Raw genomic sequence first — 17,996 nt, 5'->3', positions numbered from 1 at the left:
ACGGCCTTCCCCATTTGCCCCCATGTAGCATCCCTTGGTCATCCCTATCGACAGCCCCTCTGACTCTTTCCCATCTCACTACAGGAGCTATTTCATTGTGATGGTGCCACTGCGCAAGTCTCGTGGAGGCCAATTCCTGACCCCGCTGGGTAGCCCAGAGGACATGGATCTGGAAGAGGTGAGGGCCTGGGGCCCAACCCGCAGGGCCCAGATACATTCCAGCTTTCACGTGCTCTGTTGCTCGCAGCTGAGCTCTGAGCCACCCATGACTCTGTTCCCGCAGCTCATCCAGGACATCTCACGGCTACAGAGGCGCAGCCTGCGGCACTCGCGTCAGCTGGAGGTGCCCCGGCCCTATATCGCAGCTCGCTTCTCTGTGCTGCCGCCCACGTTCCATCCCGGCGACCAGAAGCAGTATGGCGGCTTCGATAACCGGGGCCTGGAGCCCGGCCACCGCTATGTCCTCTTCGTGCTTGCCGTGCTTCAGAAGAGCGAGCCTGTAAGTCCTGAATGGTGTCTGCCCACATCCACACACACCTCTGAATGAGGCAGACCCTATTCCCCAGGGCCCTGACCTCTGTGGTCAGTCACAGGCAGCTCCCTGTGGTCAGAGCTGGGCAGAGGGGAAGACTTGGGAGTGGAGGGATCCTGAAACGAAGGTTTCTTAGAGGAAGAGACCTTGGAGCTGGGGCGTTGAGGGGTGAGTAGGAGTTCAACAAAGAAAGCATCCCAGGATTTGCATGTGCAAAGGTCTGGAGGTACAGAAAGGAGAGTGGCTGGAGCAGAGAAGGGAATGGGGAGAGCAAAGATGGGCAGGGACCAGGTCATATAGGCCACCAGGGTCAAGGTTCTAGGAATATAGGAGGATCTAGAGCAGGGGAGAAACGTAGGTTTGTGTTTGAGAAAGACCCATCTGGCCACTACAAGGAGGGTGGACACTGATGGAGACCCCCCCTTTCCCTGCAGACCTTTGCAGCCAGTCCCTTCTCAGACCCCTTCCAGCTGGATAACCCGGACCCCCAGCCCATCGTGGATGGCGAGGAGGGGCTTATCTGGGTGATCGGGCCTGTGCTGGCCGTGGTCTTCATAATCTGCATTGTCATTGCTATCCTGCTCTACAAGAAGTAAGCCCCATGTCCTCCCCGACTTGACAGCAGGGAGGGCTTCCTGGAAAAGGAGGGAGGAGTTGTCTCAGAGAATCATCACTAAAGGTCTCTGTTGTACACATGGGGAAACCGAAGTTCAGAGAGGTTAAGCCACTTGATCAAGGTCACACGGCATGGGAATGGCAGAGCTAGGGCTCAAAGCAGGCCAGTGGCTTGGCTTCTCCTCTTAACCCCTATCTTCAACTCAGCAAGATTTGGGGTAGAGGCTGCCTGTGTCCAGTTCAATGAGGATAGCAATTGTAGTGGCCCCATGGGGCACATCCCAGGGCTGAGATAAGCCTCCTTGTGGTGTCGATAGGCAGGGGGACAAACAGGAAATATGAGCGCCATTTTCCAGAGGAGACCAAAGCTCACAGAGGTTAAGGAAGCCACTGAGAGTCACAGAACAAGCCCTTGATGGCCGGCACACCCTCACCTTTCTTCTTTTTTTTCCCCCTTCTCACCTGTGTCTGCTTTCGGGAACAGCAAACCCGACAGGTAAGAACCAGCCCTCCCCCCTGGAGGCTTCAGGCAAGAGGAAGAGGACAGGGAATGGGCTGATAGTGTGCCCACAGGAGAGGGGATGCCCGGCTGCCCCCACAGCTTGTACACGTATCTGTACTTGGTCCTGGAAACCCTAGTCATACGGGTCCATGGTCCTTTTCCTACCATGCATTCCTGGGGCCTGAATTGTGTTCACACATGAACATGTGCCAGTACTAACTGGACTGTTCGCTTGCTTCTCCTAAAGTAAACGCAAGGACTCAGAACCCCGCACCAAATGCCTCCTGAACAATGCTGACCTTGCCCCTCACCACCCCAAGGACCCTGTGGAAATGAGACGCATTAACTTCCAGACTCCAGGTATGTACTTATCCCTGGTACCAGGGATACCACCAACAGGGGAGATAGCTGGGGAGAAGCAGTAGCTGCCACCCTGGGGGCCCCTCATTGGCCCCCTCTGAACTATGCTTGGTGCAGCCAAGCCACATTCTTGATTCCCAAATACCTCCAATCCTACATGGATCTGGGCTTGGAACTCATAGGTTGGTTCTGCTTACAACCAAGTGAGGCTTTTTTTTTTTTTAAAGTTAACATTTAACCGATGGCTGCTGTCCTCTTCAGGAGCCTAAAGACGATGTTTTAAAAATGGAGAAAACACAAATAAACCCCTCATTTCTTTGGGCAGAAAGAGCTATTCTTCTGTTTATGTCTCTGGTTTTAATGCTCCTAGGTGGTGGGAGTTGAGGTTTGCCCTCAGCCATTTTCCACACTCCCTTGGGATATATCCCTAGCAAGGTACAGAAATTATACCTGCCCAATGCCCTGTACCTCTTCCCACCATGGCTGCCAGGGTTCATGCCTCTTTATAGTTGCCTGTAGATTAAAGTCACCTGACAGTCCAGGAGAACTGCATCAAGGCCTTATCCTTGATCATTTTCATGTATGATTCACAAACTCCACCATCTCCTCCCTCTTCATGGGCTCATGCCAGCTGCTTCTAACCAAATAAGGAATTTTTCATTTTACTGATGGCTGCTATTCTCCTTATGGGTTCACAGCCTAGTTACATCTGTCCTTCCAACTGTACCCGGTCTCCACTTCGTATCTCTGAACTGGTTCATATCAACTCTATTTTCCAACCAAATGAAGATTTTAAACATTTGTATTTCACTGATGTCTTTAGTCCTCCTTACAAGCCTCATGCAAAGCCTCACATGCCGTTCCTGATGTACTTTTTTGGTCTCGACTGGCTTGTGTCACTTCTGTTTTCATCCAAATGAGGAGTTTGACCATTAGTATTTAACTGATGGCTGCTGTCCTCATAAAGGGATCATGCAGGGCCTCATGTATCACCCCTCGTGTATTCTCTTCCCTTTCTTTCCTCTGTACTGATTCGTGTTGCTTTGGTTTTTCAGCCAAATGAGAATTTTAAATGTGCATGTAACTGATGGCTGCAGTCTCCTGAAGGGATCATGCAGAGTCTCACAATTCCCCGCTAATGTGCTCCCATCTCATTTCTGTCTCTGGACTAGCTTATGTCTGTTCTGTTTCCATCCAAATAAGGATTTTCAACATGTGCATTTAACTGATGGTTGCTGTCCTCCTTGAAGCTCATGGCATGGGCCCATATGTCCTTTCCCTGCTCCCCCAGCTTCTCCTTCACCGTCCTGCATCCTCCTTCCTCAGAATGCCCTCTGCTGACCTCAACAGAGGGGACCCAAGGCCAGGCTGGTCTGGGGGAGGGGATCTGTAGACAGAAGAACCTAGCACTTTGGAGTCTTTCCAGAGTGACGGGTCAAGACCAGGATTGACTGGTGTCCAGCCAGAGGGGTACACAGTTAGCAGCTATTGTGAGTCCTCAGGTGGGGACCCAGGTGGCTGTACGTACCCCCCCGTTGTCCGCGTTGCTCTGCCCTTTGCATCCGCCAGCCAGTGAGGGGTGGGGGAGGCAGAGGTGGGACCCCCCTCTACCCCCTGCATGTTTTCATTTATTTATTGTTTGCTGTTTGCAGATTCAGGCCTCAGGAGCCCCCTCAGGGAGCCGGGGTTTCACTTTGAAAGTTAGTTCCTGTGTCTGTTTTTGGCTTCCTTTCGCCCCCCCGTTCATTTCCTGTTTGGTTTCTCCATCCTGTCTCCTGTCTCTGTCCACACGCCCACCCGTCACCGGCCTTTGCCCACCTGTCCTGTGCTGGCTCCTGGAAGAGGGCAGGGGGTTGGTCCATTGGGCCCTCAGGTGGCTGTGTGTGACTGCTGTGTGTGTGGTGTGTATGTGTGTGTCAGGGACGTGGGTGAGGCACGTATGTACCCAGGACGTGCCCACAGGACAGGCAGGCCCCTTAGATGTGAGCTCTTGGGGGGCACCCAGGGCAGCTAGGGACACATGGGAGGCTCAGAACATTAAATGTTACCAACTGGTCTGGAAACCACCTGAGAGCTGAACATCCGGTACACAGGTCCCAGGAGAGGTCAGGGTTCTGCAGACCCAGATATCGGGAAGGGAGAACCGAGCCCACACCCAGCACCTTCAGCAGCCATCCTGGGCGGCTTGAAAGGATAAGAGCTCTCAGGCCAGGGCCTTCTTGCACCTGCTCCTGCCCCAAGCAAGCACAGGGACAGATGGGGACCCCTCACTCCTCTCACGTACACGCACACATACTGTTTCCCCTCCCTAGTCCGTCGCCTCTACCTGGAAGCAGATTTCGTGCCTCTGATCCCAGAGGGACAGAAAGAGGTGTCAGTCGCCCACCCAAGGACAGTATTTCCAAAGCACAGCCGGCTGCGTCTGCAATTTAATTTCTGTGCCACACACTTGCTTCTTGGCTCGAGGCACTGGGAGCTTGACATCCTCCGGGGTGACCCTTCTGCCAGCCCCTGCACCCCCAGCTTGGTTGGAAGGAAACAGGATGGGCCAATGCTGTGATCCGGGCCCCTCCAGGGGTGTCAGGCTCTGCACGGAGCAGCGGGCCTCAAACCTGCTGCCTTTAGAGTCCCCTAGGCCTGGGGTCCCAGCCCCTTCATGAGCCACCCTGAGTCTTCCCCTCCTGCCAAGCCCCACCCCGGCCATGCCCTTCTAACCACAGCTCACCCATCGCAGACTCACACGTAGATCACCCCCCTCCCCCGAGTCCCCGGCTGGCCCCCCAAGTGACCAACCCTGGCGGGGTCTGCTCCACCCTGTAGGCATGCTTAGCCACCCGCCAATCCCCATCGCAGACATGGCGGAGCACACGGAGCGGCTCAAGGCCAACGACAGCCTCAAGCTCTCCCAGGAGTATGAGGTGAGCCCACCCCCGCCTCCCACCCTCATCACCTCGGCCTCACAGGCACCTACCCTGACACCCGCGCCCTCCCCTTCCTCTGTAGTCCATCGACCCTGGACAGCAGTTCACATGGGAACATTCCAACCTGGAAGTGAACAAGCCGAAGAACCGCTATGCCAACGTCATCGCCTATGACCACTCCCGTGTCATTCTCCAGCCCATTGAAGGTAGTTTGGAGATCCCGGTCTTAACCTGCCCTTCCCCACTGCATGGAAAGTGCTAGATCCCATGTCTCCCCTTGGGCCACTGAGGCCTGATTCTGGTCATAGACCTGGTCCAGCTCCAACTGGAGGCCACTGGGCATCTTTAGATATGTATTTAACTGATGGCTGCTCTAACATGGCTTCATCTGTCCTTCTGCATCAGTTGTGACCAATCAGAGCAGTTTTGCTGCCCAGGGGACATTTGGCAATGTCCAGGGACATCTTTGGTTGTCACAACTTGAAGGGAAGAAATGTTGCTGGCATGGAGGGGGTGGAGGCCAGGGATGCTGCTCGGCACCCTGCAGTGCCCAGAACGGCCCCACCACAGAGGGCAATCTGGCCCCAAATGGTGATAGCGCCGAGGGGGAGAAACTGTGAAGTACACGTCCCATGGTCACCTTGGGGACAATCTGGGAGCAGTCAGAGTGAACTTCCAGGAAGTGGTTGGCCAGACAGAGCCAAACTAGCAAGACAGCCCCCACAGATCCCTGGCCTCTCGCCCTGGCTGCAGGCATCGTGGGCAGTGATTACATCAATGCCAACTACGTGGACGGCTACCGGCGTCAGAACGCGTACATTGCCACGCAGGGGCCGCTGCCTGAGACCTTTGGGGACTTCTGGCGTATGGTGTGGGAGCAGCGGTCGGCCACCATCGTCATGATGACGCGGCTGGAGGAGAAGTCACGGGTGAGCCTTGGACCCCACGGCCCTCAAGCCCCTGCCAGCCAGCCTGTCCCTTGCTGACACCTGTTCTCTTGCCTGATACAGATCAAGTGTGATCAGTATTGGCCCAACAGAGGCACGGAGACCTACGGCTTCATCCAGGTCACGTTGCTAGACACCATCGAGCTGGCCACATTCTGCGTCAGGACATTCTCTCTGCACAAGGTGGGGCCCGGGCTGGGGGCTGAGGGTGGAGGAATGTGTTGGAAGGGAGGCAGAGGGCCCCAGCTTCTACCCAGGGAGCTCCCCATGGGACAGAGAGAAAGCGGAGCGTGTCTACCCAGGCTGACTACATTCTCATGGAACCCACTTCCGTGGAGGGGGAAACTGAGGCTCAGAGAGGACACTGCTTGTTTCCACCCACGGCAGTAGGACAAAGCCGGCAGAGCCCAACTCAGCAATGAGCCTGATTTCCTCTTGCCTTTACTCATGCCCCAGGTCCTCTTTGCCCACTTGTCCTCTGGCCTCACCCAGCTTGAGCCTATGATGGGGGCCTCAGCAGGGCCCCAGCCCTGCCTTCAAGGAGTCTCCAGACAGAGATGGACAGATATTGGCAGCCCTGCAAAGTCAGGACTGGGATGGAGAAGATCTTTTAGATATGTATTTAACTGATGGCTGCTGTCCATAGTGCGGTTCCATCTGTTTTTCTCCATCTGTGGTTCTGAATTAGGACAATTCTGCCATCCAGGAGACATTTGTTATTGTCATGATGGGGAGGGGAGGTGCTACTGGCACCATGATGTATCCCCAACACCCAGCTAGGTCATCTCACCATCAGGCACCTGCTTGACCTAAGTGCCAGAAAACTGAGTACATGGACAAGAGTGAGAATTCTTGGTTCAATCACACACATTAAGCACATGTTATATCTCACTCCCTAACCTGGACACAAGCACACAACAGGGACCTAAACAGACAAAACGTTCTGCCCTTGGGGGATTTAACAGTCTAGTAGACAAGACACAGACCACAACTATGAAATGTCAAGAAAGCTTACATGTCAAAGGAGAAAAATAAAGTGGAGGAGACAAACAGTGTCGGGGACCTGGAAGAGGGTATGATGGGGAGATTTGGGGGAACAGCATTTCAGGTAAGAGGGTGCAGCCTGGGCAGAGGCCCTGGGGCAGGACTGTGCCTGGTGTGTTACAGGAACAGGGGGGAGGGCAGGGCAGGTCATGCAGGATCCTGTGGGCCTTGGGGAAGACTTTGGCTTTGACCCTGTGGGAGGCAGGAGCCATGGACAGCTGTGGGCAGAGGAGGTACCAGATCTGACTCAGGCACTCAGGTGCCCTCTGGCTGCTGCAGGGAAGATAGATTGGGGGGATTGGGTGGGAGCCAAGGTCTGCGGCAAAGAGGGTGGTGATAGGTCTAGACCAGGTTGGCCTCCATGGAGAACCTGGAGCAGGTGGATTGGGATAGACTTTGGAGGCAGAGCCGACAGTCCTGGGTGAGGTGTTGGATGTGAGAGGGGAAGAGTTAAGGGTGACTCCCAAGCTGTGGCCAGAGTGCCCAGAAGGTTGGAGCCACCTTCAGCTAAGACGGGGGAGCAGGTTTGGGGAGAAGGCCAGATACAGTTGGCCACGTTGTGTGTGAGGCGTCCGCCAGACTCTAATTGGAAATGTCCAGGGGCGGCTAGAGCCCAAGTCAGGCACTTAGGGACATGGTGACTGGGAGGCACAGACATGGGTGTTTTTTTTTTTGAGATGGAGTTTCACTCTGTTGCCCAGGCTGGAGTGCAGTGGCGCGATCTCAGCTCACTGCAACCTCCACCTCCCGGGTTCAAGCGATTCTCCTGCCTCAGCCTCCCAAGTAGCTGGGATTACAGGCATGCGCCACCACGCCCAGCTAATTTTGTATTTTTAGTCGAGATGAGGTTTCTCCATGTTGGTCAGGCTGGTCTCGAACTCCTGACCTCAGGTGATCTGCCCACCTCGGCCTCCCAAAGTGCTGGGATGACAGGCATGAGCCACCACGCCCGGCCACTTGGGCATCTTCAGCACATGGGTGGCAGGTTGAGCCAGAGTGACAGGTGACATCCTTGTGGTCCCCAGAATGGCTCCAGTGAGAAACGCGAGGTCCGCCAGTTCCAGTTTACGGCGTGGCCGGACCATGGCGTGCCCGAATACCCAACGCCCTTCCTGGCTTTCCTGCGGAGAGTCAAGACCTGCAACCCGCCAGATGCCGGCCCCGTCGTGGTTCACTGCAGGTACGTCCACCCCACTCTGCCCCATCCGCTTCCCCCCGGTCCCCGCAGCCCAGCAGCCCCTGAACGCCACGTGGCTGTCCCCACAGTGCCGGTGTGGGCCGCACAGGCTGCTTTATCGTCATCGACGCCATGCTTGAGCGGATCAAGCCAGAGAAGACAGTCGATGTCTATGGCCACGTGACGCTCATGAGGTCCCAGCGCAACTACATGGTGCAGACGGAGGACCAGTACAGCTTCATCCACGAGGCCCTGCTGGAGGCCGTGGGCTGTGGCAACACAGAAGTGCCCGCACGCAGCCTCTATGCCTACATCCAGAAGCTGGCCCAGGTGGAGCCTGGCGAACACGTCACTGGCATGGAACTCGAGTTCAAGGTGCCAGCGGGGTGGAGGCTGCCATGGGCGGGGTGGGGAGGAGGCCCAAAGAGCCGAAAATCAGGCCTGCCTCGAGCAATGGGGACTAGAAGGTGGTGGCGGGGTGCCCCTACCTACCTATCCACCATTGGTGCTCCGGCTGAAAGCATAGCCTTCCTCATCCTAATGGTGGCCTCTGGCTTCCTCCTCCCCACAGCGGCTGGCTAACTCCAAGGCCCACACGTCACGCTTCATCAGTGCCAATCTGCCTTGTAACAAGTTCAAGAACCGCCTGGTGAACATCATGCCCTATGAGAGCACACGGGTCTGTCTGCAACCCATCCGGGGTGTGGAGGGCTCTGACTATATCAACGCGAGCTTCATTGATGGCTACCGGTAGGTGCCATGCCTTTCCCACCTCAGGGCCCCAGAAGGAGCCCATCTCTACTCTCAAGAGGCCTCCAGTCTTGTGGGAGACAGAGCTGGGGAGATACTGGTAGCCCTGAGCTGTTTAAATACACATCTTTAGATGTATATTTAACTGATGGCTGCTGTCCATGAATCTTTGGGTGTGTGTTTAACTGATGGCTGCTGTCCATAATGTGATTCCATCTGTTCTATCAGTGGTTCTCAATTGGGGTAATTCTGACACCCTGAGGATATTTCTTATTTTCATGACTACTACTGGTACTGACTGGGTGGGGACCAGGCATGCTGCTCAGCATCGTACAGTACACAGAACAGCTTGTCTCAGAGAACAATCCAGCGCCAAATGTCAATAGCACTGCGATTGAGAAATCCTGGCAAAGGAGGGGAGGGTGTTCCTGGCAGAGGGTGCCACATGTGCAAAGGCCCGGGGCTGAGAGCTTGGCCCACGCAAGCAACTGAAAGTAGGGCAGTGGCCCTTGAAGGAGATGGAGGGAAGAAATCAGGAGAGGTTAGTGGATAGTCCCGCAGCTTTGGCAAGGGATTTGAATTTGTCATGAGACTGGTGGTTTCCCCACATGCGAAATGGGATCACCAGGAGGGGAAGTGGTGCACCCAGCAGCCAGTCCTGGCAGGCAGTGGGGTGGTAGGTGTAGCTGTCACTGGCTTGGTCCTGACCCTCCCGGGCAGCAGCAGGTGAGTACCACGCCGGGTCTCCCTGCCGGCCCTGGGCTCATACCCCCAACGCCCGCAGGCAGCAGAAGGCCTACATCGCGACACAGGGGCCGCTGGCAGAGACCACGGAAGACTTCTGGCGCATGCTGTGGGAGAACAACTCGACGATCGTGGTGATGCTGACCAAGCTGCGGGAGATGGGCCGGGTGAGCTAGGGGCCACGGTGGGGAAGGGCGAGGGCCAGACAGTGGCTCAGACAGCGCTGACCACGGCCGCCATCTCCTCCACAGGAGAAGTGTCACCAGTACTGGCCGGCCGAGCGCTCTGCCCGCTACCAGTACTTTGTGGTAGATCCGATGGCAGAATACAACATGCCTCAGTATATTCTACGAGAGTTCAAGGTCACAGATGCCCGGGTGAGTGAGGAGACAGACTGGCGGGAGGGGCCGTTGCCTTAGTGATCTGGAAAGGGCTGCCCTGGTTGGTGATGGATACAAAGGCCGAGGGTTAGGGATAAGCATTGGGAATCGGGAGAAATGTCAGCTGACCAGTTGGCCACTTGCTTCTACTGCCACAGAGGTGGAAGAGAGGGTCTTATCTCTGTGCTGACCCTGTAGTGTCTCCACTCACTAGGGAACATGGCCCCAGGGGATGATATTCAAGGAAGTGAATGGGGCTTTCCTCCGGAAGCAGCCACCTGTGGAGGATGATGTTAAAGGGCTGGACTTGAGGGATTGAGGGTGATGGGTGGTAGACGGTGGACAAGGAGAGTCAGATGGTGGGGATTGGCACCGTTGGGTGAAGAGAGATGAGTATGGATGGTGTTGGCTCAACGAAGGACTGCAGTGTCAGGTGGAGGGAGAAAGGCCAGGTATTAGGTGGCAACAGATGAAGACTCATAGTGGAAGGTGGCCCTGTTGGGTGACAAAGGATCAAAGTTAGTGGTGGAAGATCGATGATGGTAGAGAATGCAGTGAGGGGATGATAGAGGATAGGGAATGTTGGCCAAGATGATGCCAAAGGATGGTGAAGGCTGCTGAATGAACAGCAATCACCGGGCATTGTGCTGTGAGCAGTGCAAGATGGTGCCCTTGGAGGGGTGGAATCTGGAGTTGGAGAGAAGAACATTCGCATAACAGGATGGAGAACGTCAGTGGAATGTGGTAGTTTGGGTCAGTGAAGGGTGATGCTTTATCAGTGGTGGATGGAGGAAGATAGAATTGGGGAAGGGCAAATGTTTGGCCAGCAGGGGGTGGAGAAAATCAATGGGAAATACTATGACTAAGAAAGGACAGTAAACAGTAGTCAATGGTATAAACCAATGGGTGGTACAAGATTGAGGAAGATGGGGTTGGGAAAGGAGATTTTAGAAAATGTAAAACATCAGGGAAAGATGGTACATTGGATGGCAAATGGTGGCAGAGGATAACAATTCTGGATGGCACCATTTTGATGGTGGAGGATGGGATTAGAATAAGGCAGATGATGGGGAATGGAGAATGTCAGTGGAAGATGGTACCCTTGGATGGTGGAGAGTGATGAATTGTTAGTGATGGATGGTGGAAAATGGCACCACTGAGTTGTGAAGGAAGGAAGATGGCAGAGAATGATGTGGTTGGATGGCACCACTGGGTGGTAGGAAAGGAGACTGCAAAGAGGAATGGTTGAGTAGTGGGGAATGAAGACAGTCAGTGGAAGATGCCATCACTGAATGGTTAAGGATGAGTTACCAAGAGGGGGTGGTGGTGGATGATGGAAGATGGTGGTGTTGGGTGGAACTTTGGACGGCAGAAGGTAATGAGTTACCAGCAGTGGGTGGTAGCAGTGGCACTGTTATTGGATGATGGAAGATGATGGTGTTGGATGGTGGACAATGAAAGATGATGGCACTATTGGGTTGTAGAAGATGAGTCATCATTGATGAGCTATGGACAGTGATAGAGTTGAGTTGTGCTGTAGGGCCCCGAAATGGCACAGAGTGGAAGATGACAGAGGATCATGGTGAATAGGAGCTGGTTGCACTATGGAATGGCGGAGGATGGAGGATGGAGGTGCTGGATGTCATACAGGAAATGTGGGGAGAGGAACAGCTGGGTGGCAAGAAGTGGTGAGGATGAGGTTGGAGCATCTGTTGTGGAAAGCAGTACCATTGGATTGTGAAGGACGGTAAGTTGTCAGGGTGAATGAATGGCAGAGAGTGTACAAAATGGGGGTGAGGGCCGGGCCTGGTGGCTCATGCCTGTAATCCCAGCTAATCGGGAGGCTGAGGCAGGAGAATTAGTTGAATCACTGGAGGCGGAGGTTGCAGTGAGCGGAGATCATGCCATTGCACTCCAACCTGGCTGACAAGAGTGAAACTCCATCTCAAAAAAAACAAAAAAAAAATGGGGGTGAGGATAGGGAGGATGGAGAAAAACCCCCATGGCCGCTGCTGATAACACTGATAACAAGATTGGGCTCTCTGCACTCTAGGATGGCCAGTCCCGGACTGTCCGGCAGTTCCAGTTCACAGACTGGCCGGAACAGGGTGTGCCAAAGTCGGGGGAGGGCTTCATCGACTTCATTGGCCAAGTGCATAAGACTAAGGAGCAGTTTGGCCAGGACGGCCCCATCTCTGTCCACTGCAGGTGAGCTCCGTCGAGTGTCCCAGCTTTTGGCCCTGCTGGGGAAACTGAGGCCTGGTGGGGCCAGCCCCAAGCTTAGGCTGTCTCATCTGGGCTGTTAGAGTCCTCGGGGAATCGGGTGGTCAGATCAGGGCTCTCCAGCACCTGCCCCTGAATGGCTGTGCTCACTTTACTGCCACCAGTGCCGGCGTGGGCAGGACGGGCGTCTTCATCACGCTTAGCATCGTGCTGGAGCGGATGCGGTACGAAGGCGTGGTGGACATCTTTCAGACGGTGAAGATGCTACGAACCCAGCGGCCGGCCATGGTGCAGACAGAGGTAAAGATGGGACAGGGAGGGGAGGCAGCCTGGCCTCACGCCCCGACTGCCCCTAAGCTCCAGTTTCCTCCTCTGTGAGATGGGTACAGCCACCTGGGACTCTCTGGGTCACTGTGGGTAGACGGTCCACAGACCCCTCCTGCACTGGAAGGGGACCAGTAACCCTTTTAACACAACAGTCGGCTGAAGGTCAAAGCCGAGAAGTGGCCCTTGGAGTGGACAGAGATGGGCTCATTGAAGTCCCCAAGTCACAGCAAGTCTGTGGCTCAGCCTGGACCCTGCCAAGAACCACTGACCCTCAAGTCCAACCAATGAACAGATGGGGAAACTGAGGCCCAGACTCCTAGCTCCAAGGGGAATGTTCCAGTGGAGGGGGTTCTGAACAGCAGCCATGTCTTAAAAGATGAGTAGAGGGGACCCGGTGTGGCAGCTCACACCTGTAATCCCAGCACTTTGGGAGGCTGAGGTGGGAGGATCGCTTGAGCCCATCCTGGGCAACACAGCAAGACCCCATCTCTACAAAAAAAATAGAAATGAGGCTGGGTGTGGTGGCTCATGCCTGTAATCCCAGCACTTTGGGAGGCCAAGGCAGGCAGATCACCTGAGGTCAGGAGTTTGAGACCAGCCTGGCCAACATGGCGAAACCCTGTCTCTACTAAAAATACAAAAATTAGCTTGGCATGGTGGTACACGCCTGTCATCCCAGCTACTTGGGAGGCTCAGGCAGGAGAATCACTTGAACCCGGGAGGCGGAGGTTGCAGGGAGCCAAGATGGCGCCACTGCACTCCAGCCTGGGCGACACAGCGAGACTCTGTCTCAAAATAAATAAAAAAGAAAAGATGAATAGGGCCCCCAGGCAGACAGGGGAGGAGAGGGCATTCCGGGTGAAGAGCCTGGCTGTGTTAGGCAGAGAGGTGTGGCTTAGCTCACTTCATTGTGGGAGGGCCGTGGGGGCCAAAGAGACCTTCTGCAAGAGACACGCACAAGGCTGAGGAGCTTGGCCTGCTCCTGAGGGTGATAGGGAGCCCTGGGAGGCGTTAGAGCAGGGGAGATACTAACAGGTCACCTCTGCTCCCCCAGGATGAGTACCAGTTCTGTTACCAGGCGGCACTGGAGTACCTCGGAAGCTTTGACCACTATGCAACCTAAAGCCATGGTCCCCCCCAGGCTCGACACCACCGGCCCCGGATGCCTCTGCCCCTCCCGGGCGGACCTCCTGAGGCCTGGACCCCCAGTGGGCAGGGCAGGAGGTGGCAGCGGCAGCAGCTGTGTTTCTGCACCATTTCCGAGGATGACGCAGCCCCTCGAGCCCCCCAGCGACCTCCCTGGCACCGGCCGCCGCCTTCAAATACTTGGCACATTCCTCCTTTCCTTCCAATTCCAAAACCAGATTCCGGGGTGGGGGGTGGGGGGATGGTGAGCAAATAGGAGTGCTCCCCAGAACCAGAGGAGGGTGGGGCACAGACCATAGACGGACCCCTTGTCCTCCCCCGGCGGTGGTAGGGGGACCCGGGGGGCTCCTCCCCGCTCTGCAGCCTGGGGACACTGGGCTGGGACCAGAATCCAGCTTTCTTTTAAAACTCTCAGTGTAACTGTATCCCGTGACATTTCGTTTTTTTTAAATAGTGTATTTTTTTTCCATTTTTTTTTTTTTAAGAGAAACAAACAAAAGACTCGCCAGTCAATGACTTTCAAAGAGAACAACTAACTTTGGCTTATTCATATTCTGTTCAAAGACAGTCTATTTTTTCACTGTAGAAAGCGTCCTTGTGTGATAGTTATGTTCGCAAACGCGCACGCCGGGCCCATGGCTGTACCTTGGCTTGCTTTTTTTTTTTTGTTTTTTTTTTAATTTTTCCTACCATCAGAAAGTGTGCTTTGCTCACAGAAGAATGGGATGTCCTTTTTTCTTTCTTGGCTTTTTTTTCCCCCTTTTTGTTTCATTTTTATAAATTAAATTTTCAGACATATCAAATACAGTTCTGAGGGTAAGGTCATGGGGGAGCTCGGACCCAGTGGCGTTGGGTGCGGTTGAGGGGGACGCTGCTGTAAGAGGAGAGAGATGACAGTGGTCCTCCTCTGAGAGCCTGAGCTGTCTCCCCGTCTCCCGCCCCCAAGGAGACAGAGAGGATCCTACGTCTTCGGGGACAGTGGCTGTATGGCTGTGCTGCCCCACATCAGGGACCCTTTCCCCCTGGGACTATGGGGCAGTTTGGGAGCAAAACCAGAAGGACAGGACCCCCTCTACCCGCCTACCCTGAGCAAGCGAGTTGTTCCTCTTTGTACAAGGGCAGGTCTGCGGTTACTTTCAACACTGTTTATTCCAGCGGAAGCAGCCGGGTGGTTTTCCCACCCCCGTGTATGTAGATATATTGACTTTGTATTAAAGGAAGATCGTCTGACCCCGGCCCATTGTGGAGTCTTTGTTGCGCCCCTGCCTGTCCACTTTCATCCCTGGGGTGGAGGTCGGTGGGGTCCTGGAGAGCTGATCTTGTTTCCTTGTGTGAACAGAGGAGGAGTTGGCCCAGAGAGGTAGTGGTGCTTGTCCAAGACCACACACCGCTGAGGCGGGTGGATCACAAGGTCAGGAGTTTGAGACCAGCCTGGCCAACATGGTGAAACTCTACTAAAAATACAAAAATTACCCAGGTGCAGTGGCGGGCGCCTGTAATCCCAGTTACTCAGGAGGCTGAGGCAGGAGAATCACTTGAACCCAGGAGTTAGAGGTTGCAGTGAGCTGAGATCATGCCATTGCATTCCAACCTGGGCGACAGAGCAAGACTCTGTCTCAAAACAAAAAAAAACTCAAAACACCGATGAAGTGGCCAGGCCAAGATTTGAACCCAAGCCCTGGTCCTGTAGGGGCTGCCTTGTGTTCTCATTCTAATAAGTGACCATGACTGAGAATTCACCATGGGCCAGTCACTCTGAGATAGAAGTTACCAGCCCCTTGGCCAGGCGCAGTGGCTCACGCCTGTAATCCCAACACGTTGGGAGGCCGAGGCAGATGGATCACCTGAGATAGGGAGTTGGAGACCAGCCTGGCTGACATGGCGAAACCCTGTCTCTACTAAAAACACGAAAATTAGCCAAGCATGGTGGCACGTGCCTGTAATCCCAGCTACTCAGGAGGCTGGAGCAGGAGAATCACTTGAACCCAGGAGGCAGAGGTTGCAGTGAGCTGAGATCACGCCACTGCACTCCAGCCTGGGCAACAGAATGAGACTCCCATCTCCAAAAAGAAAAAAATTCCCCATTTACATATTAGGAAACTGAGGCTCAGGGAGGGGCACACAATGAGTTTGAGGTGGAGCTGGGATTCGTACCCCAGCTCATCTCACCCGCAGCCCTGAGCATCACACCGTGCTGCCTTCTCGAAGCGCCCTGGGGAAGAACTGAGTCCGTGGAAGGAAGCAACAGGTTGGGGACACTCTTCTCCACCCCTAGGCCACTCAATGAGCAGACCCATGCACTGAGCCAGAATCACATCCCTGGGGATGGAGAGTGAGCCATTTTGTATCTATACCCTTGCCTGAGTCACTTGCTTGGGCATAGAAGCCACCCACAGGAGCCAGAGATAGGATGAAAGAGCCCCCTATGACCTCAGGGAATTTCCAGGAATGAGAAGGGGTGATCTTAGTGACACCAGGGACCCAACTCAGGGAAGAATAGGACTATGCCTCTTAGAAACCAACAGATCAAGGCCGGGCACGGTGGCTCACGCCTATAATCCCAGCACTTTGGGAGGCTGAGGCGGGCAGATCACGAGGTCAGGAGATGGAGACCATCCTGGCCAACATGGTGAAACCCCATCTCTACTAAAAATACAAAAAATTAGCCGGGCATGGTGGCAGGAGCCTGTAATCTCAGCTACTTGGGAGGCTGAGGCAGGAGAATCCCTTGAACCTGGGAGGCAGAGGTTGCAGTGAGCCAAGACCATACCACTGTACTCCAGCCTGGGTGACAGAGCAAGACTCCGTCTCAAAAAAAAAAAAAAAAAAAAAGAAACAGATCAGGTAGTCAAAAAAATACAGATGTGACTAACATCATTAATAAGCTTGGCCAAAAATATTTAACAAACCCTATTATCCCCTCCTACTCTAACATTCTCAAACACACATGGAACATTTGTAAAAATTAACAGAGATCGGCTGGGTGCAGTGGCTCACGCCTGTAATCTTAGCACTTTGGGAGGCCGAGGCAGGAGGATTACCTGAAGTCAGGAGTTCAAGACCAGCTTGGCCAACATGGTGAAACCCCCCCGTCTCTACTAAAAATAAAAAACATTAGCTGGGTATGGTGGCACACGCTTGCAATCCCAGCTACTCAGTAGGCTAAGGCAGGAGAATCGCTTGAACCCAGGAGGAAGGAGGTTGCGGTGAGCTGAGATCGCGCCTCTACACTCCAGCCCAGGTGACAGAGCAAGACTTCACCTCAAAAAAAAAAAAAAAAATTAACAGAGATCTTCACAAATTCCAAGAAACAAATATTAGATAAGGTATCCTGATCTTGGCTCTGAAGAGTAATTAGCCTCCCCTGGAAGGGGGAGGGAAATTTTAAAACACTTTTTTTTGGCGGGGAGGTGGGTGGGGGACAGAGTCTCGCTCTGTTGCCCAGGCTGGAGTGGCTCAATCTCCGCTCACTGCAACCTCCATCTCCCAGGTTCAAGCGATTCTCCTGCCTCAGCCTCCTGAGTATGTAGCACTACAGGTGCCCACCACCACATCCAGCTAATTTTTTTTTTTTTTTTTTTGTATTTTTAGTAGAGACAGGGTTACAGGGTTTCACCATGTTGGCCAGGCTGGTCTCAGACTCCTGACCTCAAGTGATTCACCCACCTCGGCCTCCCACCGAAGTGTTGGGATTACAGGTGTTAGCCACCGTGCCCAGCCTTAAAACACATTTCTAAATAAGGTATGTGTTAAATCAATGTAATCCGGGCACAGTGACTCATGCCTATAATCCCAGCACTTTGGGGTGAAGATAGGGAAACACTGCCTCTGAAAAAAAAAAAAAGAAAAAGAAAAAAGAAATCAATGTGAAAGTTACAAAGTTTTTCAAATTGAACAATTCAGATAGTACATCATGAGATGCATAACCTGTGGGATGCAGCCAATGGTGTGCTCAGAGAAAAATTCATAGCCTTGAACACATTTACCCTATTTTTATTTTGAGGTAGGAGGGTCTCACTTTGTTGCTTAGGCTGGTCTTGAACTCCTGGCTTTAAACAATCTTACTACCTCAGCCTCCCAAAGTGCTGGGATTACCGGCACCAGCTACTGTGCCTGGCCTCTTTAACACACTTACAAGAAAAGAAATTTTGAAAATAAGTCAACTTTAAAAAGTTCATGAACCAAGTTTTCAATCAAATCACTAGAAAATAAACTCAAATAGAAAAAAAAAACCCAAATAAAAAAAAATGAAGATAAAGATGGAAATAACTTTTTTTTCTTTTTTGAGACAAGAGTTTCACCCTTGTTGCCCAGGCTGGGGTGCAATG

The 17,996-nt window shown here is 53.6% G+C and overlaps 1 protein-coding gene across 15 annotated transcripts in view; it reads left to right on the top strand.

Annotated features, from left to right (window-relative positions):
* Positions 1 to 14,898, top strand: part of PTPRS (protein tyrosine phosphatase receptor type S) — a 135,815-nt gene extending 120,917 nt beyond the window's left edge. For 5 of the 15 annotated variants that reach the window (XM_055371352.2, XM_055371349.2, XM_063701992.1 and 2 more), the window contains 18 exons: positions 85 to 178; positions 284 to 499; positions 967 to 1,124; positions 1,632 to 1,643; positions 1,897 to 2,009; positions 3,662 to 3,709; positions 4,830 to 4,927; positions 5,013 to 5,136; positions 5,684 to 5,859; positions 5,941 to 6,060; positions 7,947 to 8,101; positions 8,188 to 8,473; positions 8,670 to 8,848; positions 9,633 to 9,759; positions 9,844 to 9,969; positions 12,026 to 12,180; positions 12,360 to 12,495; positions 13,577 to 14,898. In XM_055371352.2, coding sequence (XP_055227327.1) covers positions 85 to 178; positions 284 to 499; positions 967 to 1,124; positions 1,632 to 1,643; positions 1,897 to 2,009; positions 3,662 to 3,709; positions 4,830 to 4,927; positions 5,013 to 5,136; positions 5,684 to 5,859; positions 5,941 to 6,060; positions 7,947 to 8,101; positions 8,188 to 8,473; positions 8,670 to 8,848; positions 9,633 to 9,759; positions 9,844 to 9,969; positions 12,026 to 12,180; positions 12,360 to 12,495; positions 13,577 to 13,645 — 2,392 coding nt within the window. In that variant the 3' untranslated portion in view covers positions 13,646 to 14,898. The remainder of the gene's footprint in view (positions 1 to 84; positions 179 to 283; positions 500 to 966; positions 1,125 to 1,631; positions 1,644 to 1,896; positions 2,010 to 3,661; positions 3,710 to 4,829; positions 4,928 to 5,012; positions 5,137 to 5,683; positions 5,860 to 5,940; positions 6,061 to 7,946; positions 8,102 to 8,187; positions 8,474 to 8,669; positions 8,849 to 9,632; positions 9,760 to 9,843; positions 9,970 to 12,025; positions 12,181 to 12,359; positions 12,496 to 13,576) is intronic. The other 10 variants (XM_055371359.2, XM_063701996.1, XM_063701993.1 and 7 more) reach the window with 3 other exon arrangements.
* The last annotated feature ends 3,098 nt before the right edge of the window (positions 14,899 to 17,996 follow it).

Source organism: Gorilla gorilla, chromosome 20, assembly GCF_029281585.2.
Source record: "Gorilla gorilla gorilla isolate KB3781 chromosome 20, NHGRI_mGorGor1-v2.1_pri, whole genome shotgun sequence".
NCBI lineage: Eukaryota > Metazoa > Chordata > Mammalia > Primates > Hominidae > Gorilla > Gorilla gorilla.
This window is presented reverse-complemented; position numbering and strand designations above follow the sequence as displayed.